General features: G+C 44.7%; 1 protein-coding gene across 4 annotated transcripts in view; it reads left to right on the top strand.

Moving 5' to 3' along the window:
- LOC106612464 (sodium channel subunit beta-3-like) overlaps positions 1 to 12,400 on the top strand; it is a 33,133-nt gene extending 20,733 nt beyond the window's left edge. For 2 of the 4 annotated variants that reach the window (XM_045724334.1, XM_045724336.1), the window contains exons 5-7: positions 9,289 to 9,427; positions 11,285 to 11,372; positions 11,983 to 12,400. In XM_045724334.1, the coding sequence (XP_045580290.1) occupies positions 9,289 to 9,427; positions 11,285 to 11,348 (203 nt within the window). In that variant the 3' untranslated portion in view covers positions 11,349 to 11,372; positions 11,983 to 12,400. The remainder of the gene's footprint in view (positions 1 to 9,288; positions 9,428 to 11,284; positions 11,373 to 11,982) is intronic. The other 2 variants (XM_045724335.1, XM_045724337.1) reach the window with 2 other exon arrangements.
- Positions 12,401 to 18,848: the final 6,448 nt, after the last annotated feature.

Here is an 18,848-nt window from a genome sequence, read left to right as displayed (position 1 = left end):
CCAGAAGTATTGGATAGAAAACACTCTAAAGTTTCCAAAACTGTTCAAATAATGTCTGTGAGTATAACAGAACTGATATGGCAGGCGAAAACCTGAGGAACATCCATCCAGGAAGTGGCATTCTTTTGAATTGAGTGTTTTTCCATTGAAAGCCTATCCACCATATAAATGGATGGGACCTAGATTGCGGTTCCTAGATGTCAACAGTCTTTAGACATTGTTTCAGGCTTTTATTTTGAAAAATGAGTAAGAATGACAACATTTTCTGAGTGGTCGGTCGAATAAACCAGAGTTTTTTTGCACGTGCGACCGGGAGTGCGCCCTCCGTTCTTTTTCTTTTGTATTGAATACGCTATTGTGCGGTTGAAATATTATCGATTATAAAGAAAATAGACAACCTGAGGATTAATAAAAAACATCGTTTGACATCTTTGACATGAGCGGAAATGGAGGAAAACTCGCCTCCCTGCGGACCTGGCATCCTTTCACTCCCTCCTCTCTACATTCTCCTCTTCTGTCTCTGCTGCTAAAGCCACTTTCTACCACTCTAAATTCCAAGCATCTGCCTCTAACCCTAGGAAGCTCTTTGCTACCTTCTCCTCCCTCCTGAATCCTCCTCCCCCTCCCCCCCTCCTCCCTCTCTGCGGAAGACTTCGTCAACCATTTTGAAAAGAAGGTTGACGATATCCGATCCTCGTTTGCTAAGTCAAACGACACCGCTGGTCCTGCTCACACTGCCCTACCCTGTGCTTTGACCTCTTTCTCCCCTCTCTCTCCAGATGAAATCTCGCGTCTTGTGACGGCCGGCCGCCCAACAACCTGCCCACTTGACCCTATCCCCTCCTCTCTTCTCCAGACCATCTCCGGAGACCTTCTCCCCTTCCTCACCTCGCTCATCAACTCATCCTTGACCGCTGGCTACGTCCCTTCCGTCTTCAAGAGAGCGAGAGTTGCACCCCTTCTGAAAAAACCTACACTCGATCCCTCCGATGTCAACAACTACAGACCAGTATCCCTTCTTTCTTTTCTCTCCAAAACTCTTGAACGTGCCGTCCTTGGCCAGCTCTCCTGCTATCTCTCTCAGAATGACCTTCTTGATCCTAATCAGTCAGGTTTCAAGACTGGGCATTCAACTGAGACTGCTCTTCTCTGTGTCACGGAGGCTCTCCGCACTGCTAAAGCTAACTCTCTTTCCTCTGCTCTCATCCTTCTAGACCTATCTGCTGCCTTTGATACTGTGAACCATCAGATCCTCCTCTCCACCCTCTCCGAGTTGGGCATCTCCGGCGCTGCCCACGCTTGGATTGCGTCCTACCTGACAGGTCGCCCCTACCAGGTGGCGTGGCGAGAATCTGTCTCCGCACCATGCGCTCTCACCACTGGTGTCCCCCAGGGCTCTGTTCTAGGCCCTCTCCTATTCTCGCTATACACCAAGTCACTTGGCTCTGTCATATCCTCACATGGTCTCTCCTATCATTGCTATGCAGACGACACACAATTAATCTTCTCCTTTCCCCCTTCTGATAACCAGGCGGCGAATCGCATCTCTGCATGTCTGTCAGACATATCAGTGTGGATGATGGATCACCACCTCAACCTGAACCTCGGCAAGACGGAGCTGCTCTTCCTCCCGGGGAAGGACTGCCCGTTCCATGATCTCGCCATCACGGTTGACAACTCCCTTGTGTCCTCCTCCCAGAGTGCTAAGAACCTTGGCGTGATCCTGGACAACACCCTGTTGTTCTCCACTAACATCAAGGCGGTGACCCGATCCTGTAGGTTCATGCTCTACAACATTCGCAGAGTACGACCCTGCCTCACACAGGAAGCGGCGCAGGTCCTAATCCAGGCACTTGTCATCTCCCGTCTGGATTACTGCAACTCGCTGTTGGCTGGGCTCCCTGCCTGTGCCATTAAACCCCTACAACTCATCCAGAACGCCGCAGCCCGCCTGGTGTTCAACCTTCCCAAGTTCTCTCACGTCACCCCGCTCCTCCGCTCTCTCCACTGGCTTCCAGTTGAAGCTCGCATCCGCTACAAGACCATGGTGATTGCCTACGGAGCTGTGAAGGGAACGGCACCTCCATACCTTCAGGCTCTGATCAGGCCCTACACCCAAACAAGGGCACTGCGTTCATCCACCTCTGGCCTGCTGGCCCCCCTACCTCTGAGGAAGCACAGTTCCCGCTCAGCCCAGTCAAAACTGTTCTGGCACCCCAATGGTGGAACAAGCTCCCTCACGACGCCAGGACAGCGGAGTCAATCACCACCTTCCGGAGACACCTGAAACCCCACCTCTTTAAGGAATACCTAGGATAGGATAAAGTAATCCTTCTAACCCCCCCCCTTAAAAGATTTAGATGCACTATTGTAAAGTGGTTGTTCCACTGGATATCATAAGGTGAATGCACCAATTTGTAAGTCGCTCTGGATAAGAGCGTCTGCTAAATGACTTAAATGTAATGTAAGTGTAAATGTTTGGACAAACCTTACCGGTACTATTTGGATCTATTCGTCTGCCTGTTGTGACCGCCTTTGAGCCAGTGGATTACTGAACAAAACGCGCCAACAAAACTGAGTTTTTTGGATATAAAGAGGGACTTTATCGAACAAAACTAACATTTATTGTGTAACATGGAGTCTTGTGAGTGCAACCATATGAAGATCATCAAAGGTAAGTGATTAATTTCATCGCTATTTCTGACTTTTGTGACTAATCTACTTGGCTGGAAAATGTTTGTATGCTTTTCAAATCAAATCAAATGTATTTGTCACATACACATGGTTAGCAGATGTTAATGCGAGTGTAGCGAAATACTTGTGCTTCTAGTTCCGACCATGCAGTAATATGTAACAAGTAATATAACCTAACAATTTTACAACAACTACCTTATACACACAAGTGTAAAGGAATGAATATGAATATGTACATAAAAATATATGAATGAGTGATGCCCGAATGGCATAGGCAAGATGCAGTCGATGGTATAGAGTACAGTATATACATATGAGATGAGTAATGTAGGGTATGAAAACATTATATAAAGTGGCATTGTTTAAAGCGGCTAGTGATACATTTAATTACATCAAGATGGCAAGATGCAGTAGATGGTGTAGAGTACAGTATATACATATGAGATGAGTAATGTAGGGTATGTATGCATTATATAAAGTGGCTAGTGATAAATTGATTACATCACTTTTTCCATTATTAAAGTGGCTAGAGTTGAGTCAGTATGTTGGCAGCAGCCACTCAATGTTAGTGATGGCTGTTTAACAGTCTGATGGCCTTGAGATAGAAGCTGTTTTTCAGTCTCTCGGTCCCTGCTTTGATGCACCTGTACTGACCTCGCCTTCTGGATGATAGTGGGGTGAACAGGCAGTGGCTCGGGTGGTTGTTGTCCTTGATGATCTTTTTGGCCTTCCTGTGACATCGGGTGGTGTAGGTGTCCTGGAGGGCAGGTAGTTTGCACCCGGTGATGCATTGTGCAGACCTCACTACCCACTGAAGAGCCTTACGGTTATGGGCGGAGCATCTGCCGTACCAGGCGGTGATACAGCCCGACAGGATGCTCTCGATTGTGCATCTGTAAAAGTTTGAGTGTTTTTGGCTGCTGCTCCTTCTTCACCACGCTGTCTGTGTGGGTGGACCATTTCAGTTTGTCCGTGATGTGTACACCGAGGAACTTAAAACTTTCCACCCTCTCCACTACTGTCCCGTCAATATAGATAGGGGGCTGCTCCCTCTGCTGTTTCCTGAAGTCCACGATCATCTCCTTTTGTTTTGTTGACATTGAGTGTGAGGTTATTTTCCTGACACCACACTCTGAGGGCCCTCACCTCCTCCCTGTAGGCTGTCTCGTCGTTGTTGGTAATCAAGCCTACCACTGTAGTGTCGTCTGCAAACTTGATGATTGAGTTGGAGGCGTGCGTGGCCACGCAGTCGTGGGTGAACAGGGAGTACAGGAGAGGGCTGAGAACGCACCCTTGTGTGGACCCAGTGTTGAGGATCAGCGGGGTGGAGATGTTGTTACCTACCCTCACCACCTGGGGGCGGCCCGTCAGGAAGTCCAGGACCCAGTTGCACAATGACGAGTTTCGTGGGTACTATGGTGTTAAATGCTGAGCTGTAATCGATGAACAGCATTCTTACATAGGTATTCCTCTTATCCAGATGGGTTTGGGCAGTGTGCAGTGTGATGGCGATTGTGTCTTCTGTGGACCTATTGGGGCGGTAAGCAAATTGGAGTGGGTGTAGGGTGTCAGGTCCTTGACTAGTCTCTCAAAGCACTTCATGATGACGAAAGTGAGAGCTACACGGCAGTAGTCATTTAGCTCAGTTACCTTAGCTTTCTTGGGAACAGGAACAATGGTGGCCCTCTTGAAGCATGTGGGAACAGCAGACTGAGATAAGGAAGGATTGATTGAATATGTCTGTAAACACACCAGCCAGCTGGTCTGCGCATGCTCTGAGGACGCGGCCGGGGATGTCGTCTGGGCCTGCAGCCTTGCGAGGGTTAACACGTTTAAATGTTTTACTCACGTTGGCTACAGTGAAGGAGAGCCCGCAGGTTTTGGTAGCGGGCCGTGTCAGTGGCACTGTATTGTCATCAAAGCGAGCAAAAAAGTTGTTTAGTCTGTCTGGGAGCAAGGCATCGTGGTCCACGACGGGGCTGGTATTCTTTTTGTAGTCCGTGATTGACTGTATACCCTGCCACATACTTCTCGTGTCTGAGCCGTTGAATTGCGACTCCACTTTGTCTCTATACTGACGCTTAGCTTGTTTGATTGCCTTGCGGAGGGAATAGCTACAATGTTTGTATTCGGTCATGTTTCCGGTCGCCTTGCCATGATTAAAAGCAGTGGTTCGCGCTTTCAGTTTTGCGCGAATGCTGCCATCAATCCACGGTTTCTGGTTGGGGAATGTTTTAATAGATGCTGTGGGTACAACATCACCGATGCACTTGCTAATAAACTCGCTCACCGAATCAGCGTATTCGTCAATGTTGTTGTTCGACGTTATGCGGAACATATCCCAGTCCACGTGATCGAAGCAATCTTGAAGCATGGAATCCGATTGGTCGGACCAGCGTTGAACAGACCTGAGCGCGGGTGCTTCCTGTTTTAGTTTCTGTCTATAGGCTGGGAGCAACAAAATGGAGTCGTGGTCAGCTTTTCCGAAGGGAGGTCGGGGGAGGGCCTTATATGCGTCGCGGAAGTTAGAATAACAGTGATCTAGGGTTTTGCCAGCCCTGGTAGCACAATCGATATGCTGATAGAATTTGTTTTCAGATTAGCCTTGTTAAAATCCCCAGCTACAATAAATGCAGCCTCAGGATATATGTGGTTTGAACTTCGAATGAAGTTCTTTCAGGGCCGTCGATGTGTCTGCTTGGGGGGGAATATACACGACTGTGATTATGATCCAAGAGAATTCTCTTGGTAGGTAATGCGGTCGGCATTTAATTGTGAGGAATTCTAAGTCAGGTGAACAAAAAGACTTGAGTTCCTGTATGTTGTTATGATCACACCACGTCTCGTTAATCATAAGGCATACACCCCCGCCCTTCTTCTTACCAGAGAGATGCTTGTTTCTGCCAGCGCGATGCGTGAATAAACCAGTTGGCTGTACCGACTCAGATAGCGTGTCTCGAGTGAGCCATGTTTCCATGAAACAAAGAACGTTACAGTCTCTGATGTCTCTCTGGAAGGCAACTCTTGCTCGGATTTTGTCTACCTTGTTGTCAAGAGACTGGACATTGGCGAGTAGTATGCTCGGGAGTGGTGCGCGATGTGCCCGTCCACGGAGCCTGACCAGAAGACCGCTCCGTCTGCCCCTTCTACGGCGTCGTTGTTTTGGGTCGCCGGCTGGAATCCGATCCATTGTCCTGGGTGGTAGGCCAAACAGAGGATCCGCTTCGGGAAAGTCGTATTCCTGGTCGTAATGTTGGTGAGTTGACGTTGCTCTTATATCCAATAGTTACTCCCGACTGTATGTAATAAAACCTACGATTTTCTGGGGTAACATTGTAAGAAATAACACATAAGCGGGGCGCTGTCCTTAGATAATCGCATGGTATGCTTTCGCCGTAAAGCCTTTTTGAAATCTGACACAGCGGCTGGATTAACCTCTCTGGGCTAGGTGGGACGTTAGCGTCCCACTCTATTCAACAGCCAGTGGAATCGCGTGGCGCGAAATACAAATACCTCAAAAATGCTATAACTTAAATTTTTAAACATATGACTATTTTACACAATTTGAAAGATAAGACTCTCGTTAATCCAACCACATTGTCCGATTTCAAAAAGGCTTTACAGCAAAAACAAAACATTAGATTATGTCAGGAGAGTACCTAGCCAAAAATAATCACACAGCCATTTTCAAAGCAAGCATATATGTCAAGGTGAATGCACCAATTTGTAAGTCGCTCTGGATAAGAGCATCTGCTAAATGACTTAAATGTAAATGTAAATGTAAATGTCACAAAAACCCAAACCTCAGCTAAATGCAGCACTAACCTTTGATGATCTTCATCAGATGACACTCCTAGGACATTATGTTATACAATACATGCATGTTTTGTTCAATGAAGTTCATATTTATATCAAAAAACTGCTTTTCACTTTAGCATGTGATGTTCAGAACTAGCATACCCACTGAAAACTTCCGGTGAATTTACTAAATTACTTATCATAAACATTGACAAAATACATAACAATTATTTTAAGAATTATAGATACAGAACTCGTTTATGCAATCGCTATGTCAGATTTTAAAATAGCTTTTTGGTGAAAGCACATTTTGCAATATTCTGAGTACATAGGCTAGCTATTCAGACACCCGCCAACTTCGGGGCTCACTAAACTCAGAATTACTATTAGAAAAATTGGATTACCTTTGCTGTTCTTCGTCAGAATGCACTCCCAGGACTTCTACTTCAACAACAAATGTTGTTTTGGTTCCAAATAATCCATAGTTATATCCAAATACCTCCGTTTTGTTCGTGCGTTCAGGTCACTATCCAAAGGGTAACGTGCGAGCGCATTCCGTGACTTTAAAAATCTAAATGTTCCTTTACTGTACTTAGAAGCATGTCAGACGCTGTTTAAAATCAATTTTTATGCTATTTTTCTCGTAAAATAGTGATAATATTCCAACCGGACAACGTTGTATTCATTCAAAGAGGGAAAGAAAAAAATATTGAGGTCTTGTGAACACGCATCTCCAGTCTCTCTGTCACGTGGCAGTCCACTGACAAACTCTGCTCTTGTTATCTGCCCGGAGACAGGAGATGCGTCAATCCGGTTTCTGAAGGCTTTAGAGAGCCAATGGAAGCCTTAGAAAGTGTCACGTAACAGCACAGATACTGTAATTTCGATAGAGATGCAACAGAAGGACTACAAATTGTCAGACAGGCCACTTCCTGCTTGGAATCTTCTCAGGTTTTTGCCTGCCATATGAGTTCTGTTATACTCACAGACACCATTCAAACAGTTTTAGAAACTTTAGAGTGTTTTCTATCCAAATCTACTAATAATATGCATATTCTCGTTTCTGGGCAAGAGTAGTAACCCGTTTAAATCGGGTACGTTTTTTATCCGGCCGTGAAAATACTGCCCCCTATCCCAGACAGGTTAACAAGAAGTTAATCTTTAAGCCGATGTATAACACTTGTATGTTTTATGAATGTTTATTATGAGTATTTCTGTATTTTGAATTTCGCGCTCTGCAATATCACCAGATGTTGTCGAGGTGGGACGCTATCCGCCCCTTTTTTTCAATTTTTGCCTAAAATGACATACCCAAATCTAACTGCCTGTAGCTCAGGCCCTGAAGCAAGGACATGCATATTCTTGGTATCATTTGAAAGGAAACACTTTGAAGTTTGTGGAAATGTGAAAGGAATGTAGGATAATAACACAATAGATCTGGTAAAAGATAATACAAAGAAAAAATCAACCGTGCTTTTGTATTTTTTTGTACCATCTTTGAAATGCAAGAGAAAGGCCATCATGTATTATCCAGCCCAGGTGTAATTTATATTTTGGCCACTAGATGGCTACAGTGTTTGTGCAAAGTTTTAGACTGATCCAATAAACCATTGCATTTCTGTTCAAAATTCTGTATCAAGACTGCCCAAATGTGTGTAATTTGATTATTAATAACTTTCTATGTTAAATAATTGTGCACTCTCAAGCAATAGCATGGTATTATTTCACTGTAATAGCTACTGTAAATTGGACAGTGCAGTTAGATTAACAAGAATTTAAGCTTTCTGCCCATATCAGATATGCCTATGTCCTGGGAAATGTTCTTGTTACTTACAACCTCATGCTAATCGCATTAGCCTACATTTGCTCAACCGTATCGTGGAAGGGACTCCGATCCCGAAGAAGTCTGCCTCCTATATTGAGTGAGATTGACTTCACCTGGCTAACCGAACTAGCTGTAATGCCCACATATGGGACTGTTTATATTTTTCATTATGAGTGAATGGATAAATCAGAAATAGATTGCCACATACTGAAGCCATTTGAATTAGAATTGTCATTTCATTGCTAGTGGCGACAGGACAGTTATTTATTATGGCTGATATGCTGGGTCTCAAAACACATTGAGAATCTGTTCACCGTCCCATACAAACAAATAGACCTACATAGTTATCTAACTAACAAATAGTTATCTTTACAGCTCTATGCCTTATTCAGAAATCACATGATTGTAGAACAGTCTGTGCAAGATTTACAGTAAGTCTCTATCAAATCAATGCAGTTTAAATACATTGTCTATTTCTGTTGTCTTGCAGTGGTCAATCCAAACAGATGCGGTGTTGGTTGTGTCATAGAGATGGAAAGAGGGCACACCTATCTTTGCCATTCATCACTTCTGTGGCAGCATGGGCAGAACCATTGAGGGCTATATTAATTTAAAAGTAGTCAATGTCTTCTTCTTCTACTTCTATGAGTTTATTGGCGGTTTGTAATCAAACTAAAAGGTGTATACCTACACCTACTGTGTTCGAGTGTATAGTCTGAACAGGCATAAAGCTAAAGTTAATGATTTAACTGCCACCTGTTGAGCTTGAATCTTTGCTCAGAAGTATTTGCTGATCCCTTCTGCTGACTTGGATGAAATTCTGTTATCCTTCCTTGACCCATTGGTAGTCCCACCCAGTTGCCTACTTTAAAATGGTGAAAGCCTTTGATGGTGCTGCCAATGCTAAAACCGAGTTTGTAGCAAGTGTGCCCTATATCCATCTCTATGGGTTGTGTGTGTCTGTCTGGCAGCCAGTGACGACACCACTGCCCTGTACTCAGAGATCATGATGTATGTCCTGCTGGTCTTCCTCACCTGCTGGCTCCTGGTGGAGATGGTATACTGCTACAGGAAGATCTCCAAGTCAGACGAGCAGGCCCAGGACACCGCGTGAGTAGCTCTTAGCCATGTGTCTCATGGCTTTTTATCTCATAGGCTTGTCTTGTATCTCGTATCTTTGTATCTCGTAGCTTTGAATCTTGTAGGCTTGTATCTCTTAGCATTAGATCTCATAGCCTCATATCTCGCAGTCGTGTCTTGTATCTCGTAGTGTTATAACTCGTAGCCTCGTATCTTGAAGCCTCGTGTCTCGTAGTCTCATATCATGGCCTCGCCTCCATACTGAATGTACCAAGGCCAACTCTAGTCTTCTATAGTTGCTTTGCACCATGTATCTAGATGTATGCTGTAGGGCAATGATAGACGACTAGAGTTGGCTTCAGCACATACAGCATGGATACGATGCTAAGTGTCTCATACTATATGTGGAGTTTGGGCTTTACCCACAGTAGGCATTATTGACAATGTGGCGTAAAATTCCCTTTGCTGATTTTACGACTCCTTCAATAAATTGGGGTTAGTGAATATTTTGCATTTACTGTTAGGCCATGCAGTATCCAATGTATAGTTTGTGCGTTCTGTGAAAGAGTGTAATGGAGGTGTAATTGTCTGAGGGCTCATGCTGTCGGTCAATAGTAGTCGGTCAGCTATTTCAGTAAGTCGTCTTTCTGCTGAGGTCCCTGGATAGTTTGGAGCGCTCTGCTGACTCCTGTTCTGCCATTTTCAAACAACCAATTTAGTGCTCTGTGGATTTGCAGCCGGATCTGAAATTGACTTGTTCTGTGGCCAAGGCTTCCATATATTTCTGTGCTGTCAACTCCCAATGATTGGTGATGGTGCTGGGCAGTAGATGGAAGTCGGTACAGTGGATTGTGGGCCATCAAATTTCAACCTTACAATAAAGATATTGGGTAATATACAATGCATGTTTGAATCCAATGACACTATTCCTGTACCTTACACTGGAAGTACCAATAGTGCAGGATAGATGTACACAGAACTTACTTGGGAAATTGAGAGAATGTCTGAAGGCATCGATTGAGAAATGGGTTAAAATAATGCAATTCTGAATAAATGAAGAGAGTGTACACTGCTACGTTACATGGCTTGTGACAGTTGTTCCAAAAATGCTTTTTAAATGGACAACACTTTGCGCTCAGTCTAGAGGCAATGCCTAATGACCCTATGCCCAAGAATACCACAGTAAGTTTAACCACCGGTGGTGTGTTGCAAGGCGTGACCTCTGTCCGGTCTAGTGCCGACAGGACTTAGGGCTCTGGTAAAAAAAAGAATGCACTATATAGGGAATAGGGTGCCATTTGGGACGCAGCTTGGTATTGAGCTGTTTGAGCAGATAAACATTAGAGGCACACTGATGGCAGCCAGCCATAATATGTGAGTGTACAGGATAATGTACAGGATAGTACAGGATAATGCATCCATTTAAAAGGATCTGTAGCATGCATTACTGATCCTAAATCACATCAATCATGGACTGTTGGCTAGGAGACAGGATGATCTCCACCAGTTGCAAGTATGATTAACTGATTTCCTACCATTTTCCCACTTTCATTTGACCCGGTCCTCTTGAAGACTTTTTTCTTGTAGAATAATGGCTAGGAAATAGGCTAACTCATGGGTTGTGACAAAGTTGAAAGAAATCGATGTCATAGTTTCTTAGTCAATATCCAGGCTTATGTTCGGTATTGCTGTTGGCATGTTGTCATGAATAAACTGGAACATTCCCAATGATAATTTACCCCAATTGTCTCAATTGTTTTGCAATTGTCTCAATTGTTTTGCATTGACAGAGTTCAATAAGAAAAGCCCAATGAAATGTTCACAGTATGGTGCTCCATGGATGCACCACAGGATCTTAGATTTGCCTCTCTTTTTACCCATCTACAGGACAAACTACCTAGCCATTCCCTCAGAAAATAAAGAGAACCTGGGTGTTCCAGTTACAGAATAAAAGTGATTGTCTCACACCAATACGGTATTTTGAATGTGCCTCTCAATCTGATCTCGATCAGAACATCACTCTCCACTTCAACTCACGAGTCTCTTTCTGCTGCAAACGCATCCCCCATTTTCTTCCGTAAGACATTACTCACTCACACCATAGTAAGAACATTCCCTTCCTTAACCACTCATCTCTGTGCTTTATCTCCATTTACCATCAGCTCTTTCTCCCTCATAGTACTAGTACTAATATTAAAAGTCTACCTAATAGTGAAAATAATGAGAGGTGAAAACAATAGTTATATAAGAAATTCACTCTCCACATGATATTCTTTGGTACTTGATTTAAGTGTCATTTTCAAAGGGAGAGTGGCCCGATTACAACAGTGAAAGAAATGAGGCCTGTGAACACTCTGAACATACCCCCTGCTGTGTTCTCAGAACAGTGGACGGAGACATGTTTTCTTAGTATTGCTAAGGGGCTGTGTGAGGCACAATGGTACTTTCTGTTTTCTTTAAGTGGAAGAAAGTTTCTCGCAAGTTATTGTTTTACATTTCTGAATCTGTATTAGAATATCTGTTACTGTTGTACCTAATCTGAATTTTTCAACACATCAAGCAACTTAGTCTATCCTCTATTTCAGGTACTGACCAATGGTGTATCAAGCAGTTCATAGTCACCTGACGAATACAGACTGAACTCTTTGAAGGGAACATTCAGTGAAGATGTCGCAACGCCTCTCAGCAACCAGGAAACCTGCCAAGTGGAGTCCCCTTTGTCTTGGTCTTGTGGTGTGAGCTAGCCAAATACTTGAATGCTCAAGTATACTCTCCCTTCTTATTTCACTCTGACCCACTATATGCCAGACAGCAGTGATTTGATGATTAATAAGTTGTTTATGACATTTGAATGTCACCCACAGAAACAAAATTGTACCTACTGTTGCGGAGGACCAACCAATTGCTTCAAAGCAAATTACTTATACTTTTAAATGTGTGAAATGTTGTTGAAATGGTACACTGCACATCATTGGGTGCACATAAAAGCTTCTGGTACATTCATTTCAGTTCATTTTTACTCTACTGATAGAAAATGACGAGATTATGGGTCAACGTGCTCTTATACCACCGGTGTCTCGTCGTTATCTTTTTACAGAAATTGGATTGCGTAGCTTTTCAAGTTTACTTCACTCAAGTTGTTTGGTAAAATGAAATGTTTCATGCACAGTATGACTGTGGTTTATGATATGAACACTGAGTCCTCTCGCTGCTTCTTAGTGTGACTCCAAGGCTCCATTTGGCCTTCTACGTCAGAAGCTTCTCTTTAAGTTCAATTCTCTTCCACCGAATGAACCTGGCATGAGAAGATGTTGTGCATTTCGATCTTAGAGAGTGACTAGGCTATTTTACAAAAGAAGAAGAAGAAGAAAAAAATGGTACAAAGTCACAGCAATTGGTACCAGAGATTCCTATATCTTTTACTCACATCAACAATATGGCTTTTTAACTCAGTGTTTTGTGAGATATAAAGTTTATTCAGTGGCATCTTAAGACATTCAAAACAATGATGCTGCATAATACAACTACTGTACGCACCAATAGCCAAATACTTGATCATTCTAAACCATGCTAAACCACCACAGAGCGTTGGACTAGTAATCGAAAGGTTGCAAGTTCAAATCCCCGAGCTGACAAGGTACAAATCTGTCGTTCTGCCCCTGAACAAGACAGTTAACCCACTTCCTAGGCTGTCATTGAAAATAAGAATTTGTTCTTAACTGACCTGCCTAATTAAATAAAGATAAAATAAATATACTGGCTGGTGAGATTGTTGTTTTTTAATATACAGTAGAATTGCTTTTGAGACTCAAATATGTGCCTACTTCTATAGTGTATGAATTGTGTACAATCATACTATATACAGTGCATTCGGAAAGTATTCAGAATCCTTCACTTTTTCCACATTTTGTTACTTTACAGCCTTATTCTAAAATTGATTAAATAGTTTTTTTCCCTCATCAATCTACACGCAATACCCCATAATGACAAAGCAAAAACAGGTTTTTAGAAATTTTTGCAAATGTATTACAAATCACATTTACATAAGTTTTCAAACCCTTTACTCAGTACTTTGTTGAAGCACCTTTGGCAGCGATTACATTCTTGAGTCTTCTTGGGTATGATGCTACAAGCTTGGCACACCTGTATTTGGGGAGTTTCTCACATTCTTCTCTGCAGATCCTCTCAAGCTCTGTCAGGTTGGATGGGGAGCGAAGCTGAACAGCTATTTTCAGGTCTCTCCAGAGATGTTCGATCGGGTTCAAGTCCAGGCTCTGGCTGGGCCACTCAAGGACATTCAGAGACTTGTCCCGAAGCCACACCTGCGTTGTCTAGGCTGTTTGCTTAGGGTCGTTGTCCTGTTGTATGGTGAACCTTCCCCCAGTCTGAGGTCTGGAGCAGGTTTTCATCAAGGATCTCTCTGTACTTTGCTCCATTCATCTTTCCCTCAAAACATCACCACAGCATGATGTTGCCACCACCATGCTTCACTCTAGGAATGGTATTGGCCAGGTGGTAAGCAGTGCCTGGTTTCCTCCAGATGTGACACTTGGCATTCAGGCCAAAGAGTTCAGTCTTGGTTTCATCAGACCAGAGAATCTTGTTTCGCATGGTCTGAGAGTCCTTTAGGTGCCTTTTGGCCAACTCCAAGCGGGCTTCCATATACCTTTTACTGAGGAGTGGCTTCAGTCTGGCCAGGTGGACTCCAATCAAGTTGTAGAAACATTTCAAGGACGATCAATGGAAACAGGATGCACCTGAGCTCAATTTGAAGTCTCATAGTAAAGTGTCTGAATACTTATGTAAATATTTCAGATTTTTTATTTATACATTTGCAATAATTACTAAATACCTGTTTTCGCTTTGTCATTATGGGGCACTGTGTGTAGATTGATGAGGGAGAAAATAAATTTAATGAATTTTAGAATAAGGCTGTGAAGTAACAAAATGTGGAAAAGGTGAAGGGGTCTGAATACTTTCCGAATGCTCTGTATGTCATTGTATCTCCATATTGAGCTATTAAAGGACTATGCATTACAAATGCATCTGAACCCTTCTCCATACTTATCTAATTTGTAAAGTCCTTCTACATTGATCTTGAAAATCTATTTGATTACAGAGTTGGCACAGAGACGAGACAAGCAGGTCGCGTTTCATTGAAATGCTAAAACACTCAATAAGTGTTTGTGCAAATCTGTCTGTCAATCTCCTCACTGATTGTGTGACTAATAACAGAGGAAGGTATTGTAAAGTTTTTTTTAGATACAGATAAAATATAACTATTTAGTTATTGCCTGATTAGCGAATACCACAGGGAAAAGGAGCATCAATCCCATTTACATTTACATTACATTTACATTTAAGTCATTTAGCAGACGCTCTTATCCAGAGCGACTTACAAAATGGTGCATTCACCTTATGATATCCAGTGGAACAACCACTTTACAATAGTGCATCTAAATCTTTTAAGGGGGGGGGTTAGAAGGATTACTTTATCCTATCCTAGGTATTCCTTAAAGAGGTGGGGTTTCAGGTGTCTCCGGAAGGTGGTGATTGACTCCGCTGTCCTGGCGTCGTGAGGGAGCTTGTTCCACCATTGGGGTGCCAGAGCAGCGAACAGTTTTGACTGGGCTGAGCGGGAACTGTGCTTCCTCAGAGGTAGGGGGGCCAGCAGGCCAGTGGTGGATGAACGCAGTGCCCTTGTTTGGGTGTAGGGCCTGATCAGAGCCTGAAGGTATGGAGGTGCCGTTCCCTTCACAGCTCCGTAGGCAATCACCATGGTCTTGTAGCGGATGCGAGCTTCAACTGGAAGCCAGTGGAGAGAGCGGAGGAGCGGGGTGACGTGAGAGAACTTGGGAAGGTTGAACACCAGACGGGCTGCGGCGTTCTGGATGAGTTGTAGGGGTTTAATGGCACAGGCAGGGAGCCCAGCCAACAGCGAGTTGCAGTAATCCAGACGGGAGATGACAAGTGCCTGGATTAGGACCTGCGCCGCTTCCTGTGTGAGGCAGGGTCGTACTCTGCGAATGTTGTAGAGCATGAACCTACAGGATCGGGTCACCGCCTTGATGTTAGTGGAGAACGACAGGGTGTTGTCCAGGATCACGCCAAGGTTCTTAGCACTCTGGGAGGAAGACACAAGGGAGTTGTCAACCGTGATGGCGAGATCATGGAAGGGGCAGTCCTTCCCCGGGAGGAAGAGCAGCTCCGTCTTGCCGAGGTTCAGCTTGAGCTGGTGATCCGTCATCCACACTGATATGTCTGACAGACATGCAGAGATGCGATTCGCCGCCTGGTTATCAGAAGGGGGAAAGGAGAAGATTAATTGTGTGTCGTCTGCATAGCAATGATAGGAGAGACCATGTGAGGATATGACAGAGCCAAGTGACTTGGTGTATAGCGAGAATAGGAGAGGGCCTAGAACAGAGCCCTGGGGGACACCAGTGGTGAGAGCGCATGGTGCGGAGACAGATTCTCGCCACGCCACCTGGTAGGAGCGACCTGTCAGGTAGGATGCAATCCAAGCGTGGGCCGCGCCGGAGATGCCCAACTCGGAGAGGGTGGAGAGGAGGATCTGATGGTTCACAGTATCAAAGGCAGCAGATAGGTCTAGAAGGATGAGAGCAGAGGAGAGAGAGTTAGCTTTAGCAGTGCGGAGAGCCTCCGTGACACAGAGAAGAGCAGTCTCAGTTGAATGCCCAGTCTTGAAACCTGACTGATTAGGATCAAGAAGGTCATTCTGAGAGAGATAGCAGGAGAGCTGGCCAAGGACGGCACGTTCAAGAGTTTTGGAGAGAAAAGAAAGAAGGGATACTGGTCTGTAGTTGTTGACATCGGAGGGATCGAGTGTAGGTTTTTTCAGAAGGGGTGCAACTCTCGCTCTCTTGAAGACGGAAGGGACGTAGCCAGCGGTCAAGGATGAGTTGATGAGCGAGGTGAGGAAGGGGAGAAGGTCTCCGGAAATGGTCTGGAGAAGAGAGGAGGGGATAGGGTCAAGTGGGCAGGTTGTTGGGCGGCCGGCCGTCACAAGACGCGAGATTTCATCTGGAGAGAGAGGGGAGAAAGAGGTCAAAGCACAGGGTAGGGCAGTGTGAGCAGGACCAGCGGTGTCGTTTGACTTAGCAAACGAGGATCGGATATCGTCAACCTTCTTTTCAAAATGGTTGACGAAGTCATCCGCAGAGAGGGAGGAGGGGGGGAGGGGGAGGAGGATTCAGGAGGGAGGAGAAGGTAGCAAAGAGCTTCCTAGGGTTAGAGGCAGATGCTTGGAATTTAGAGTGGTAGAAAGTGGCTTTAGCAGCAGAGACAGAAGAGGAGAATGTAGAGAGGAGTGAGTGAAAGGATGCCAGGTCCGCAGGGGAGGCGAGTTTTCCTCCATTTCCGCTCGGCTGCCCGGAGCCTTGTTCTGTGAGCTCGTAGTGAGTCGTCGAGCCACGGAGCAGGAGGGGAGGACCGAGCCGGCCTGGAGGATAGGGGACAGAGAAAATCAAAGGATGCAGAAAGGGAGGAGAGGAGGGTTGAGGAGGCAGAATCAGGAGATAGGTTGGAGAAGGTTTGAGCAGAGGGAAGAGATGATAGGATGGAAGAGGAGAGAGTAGCGGGAGAGAGAGAGCGAAGGTTGGGACGGCGCAATACCATCCGAGTAGGGGCAGAGTGAGAAGTGTTGGATGAGAGCAAGAGGGAAAAGGATACAAGGTAGTGGTCGGAGATTTGGAGGGGAGTTGCAATGAGATTAGTGGAAGAACAGCATCTAGTAAAGATGAGGTCAAGCGTATTGCCTGCCTTGTGAGTAGGGGGGAAGGTGAGAGGGTGAGGTCAAAAGAGGAGAGGAGTGGAAAGAAGGAGGCAGAGAGGAATGAGTCAAAGGTAGACGTGGGGAGGTTAAAGTCACCCAGAACTGTGAGAGGTGAGCCATCCTCAGGAAAGGAACTTATCAAGGCGTCAAGCTCATTGATGAACTCTCCAAGGGAACCTGGAGGGCGATAAATGATAAGGATGTTAAGCTTGAAAGGGCTGGTAACTGTGACAGCATGGAATTCAAATGAGGAGATAGACAGATGGGTCAGGGGAGAAAGCGAGAATGTCCACTTGGGAGAGATGAGGATTCCAGTGCCACCACCCCGCTGGCTCGATGCTCTAGGGGTATGCGAGAACACGTGGGCAGACGAAGAGAGAGCAGTAGGAGTAGCAGTGTTATCTGTGGTAATCCATGTTTCCGTCAGCGCCAGGAAGTCTAGGGACTGGAGGGTAGCATAGGCTGAGATGAACTCAGCCTTGTTGGCTGCAGACCGGCAGTTCCAGAGGCTGCCGGAGACCTGGAACTCCACGTGGGTCGTGCGCGCTGGGACCACCAGGTTAGAGTGGCAACGGCCACGCGGTGTGAAGCGTTTGTATGGCCTGTGCAGAGAGGAGAGAACAGGGATAGACAGACACATAGTTGACAAGCTACAGAAGTGTTGTTTCTTGTATTATTGTCTCCTGTGTCTTTAGAGAACTGTTTCACTTTGATATCCTTTTTCTTCTGTCCTGATTTTCTCTTTCTTTTCTTCTGTTAACTAGATATTCTTTGTTGTTCTTCGTTAGCTAGCTAGCTTCTTCCAAAAGAGTCCCTAGCAACTGCTTAGCAACTGGTAAACAATTCAGCTTGCTAAGATAACTACAATTTTATGAAAAATAGTTATTTTCAAAAGCCTATCTTCTTTGTTTGTTGCTTGTTTTTTCTCCTATTCAGTCTTGCAGTTTTCTTTTGCTTTTTTCCGATGTACTTCACTCTAAAAACCATGTAAATTTCAATATTTGTAGGAGCTCATTTTTCAGCTGCTGCTGCTCAAATTGCATTCCATTTCATTTCAATTCCATTTGCTATAGATACAATGTGACTAGTCTACCCACAAGGTTTTGATGACATATCTTGACTGGGGACTAGGGGTTGTGACAGACTGTGGGTGGTGGCACCAAGCCATTGAGACTGAGAAGGTAGGGTGTGAATGAATTAGGCCAAATCTAGGTGGGTTTAGCCATCCATCTGTACCATCCATCCTCCTCCAACGTGCACAGCTGGTGTTAAGCACCTTAGGATGGGGGGCAGTCCTCGGAGAGCAATCTCACCACCACCATGTTCTTGTTCTGGGGCAACCGGTGACAGATATAGCATCTGTCGGTATAACAACCCAGGCAAGCCCCGAGCAGAGAGCAGATTGGTTGTCTTCAACTTAACCATGCTATGATGACAGAGTTGTGTGGGTCATGCACTAACCAGACATGAAGATAATGACTACACAGTACAGGGCATAAGGGTTATCACAACCCTTGCTAGTAATGCACCCTAAAGCATAGGCCTACATCATTGATATGAAAGTTCAACATTTCATTATCTGTGTGCTGCACCTCATTCAGCCAGTAATGCTTTTCCCTCCTCTTCTGTTTAACAAGCGTATCATTGGAGTACAGT

Source organism: Salmo salar, chromosome ssa09 (genome assembly GCF_905237065.1).
Source record: "Salmo salar chromosome ssa09, Ssal_v3.1, whole genome shotgun sequence".
NCBI classification, from domain to species: Eukaryota; Metazoa; Chordata; class Actinopteri; order Salmoniformes; family Salmonidae; genus Salmo; species Salmo salar.
The sequence above is the reverse complement of the archived record's forward strand: the minus strand, read 5'-3'. Positions and strand labels throughout refer to the sequence as shown.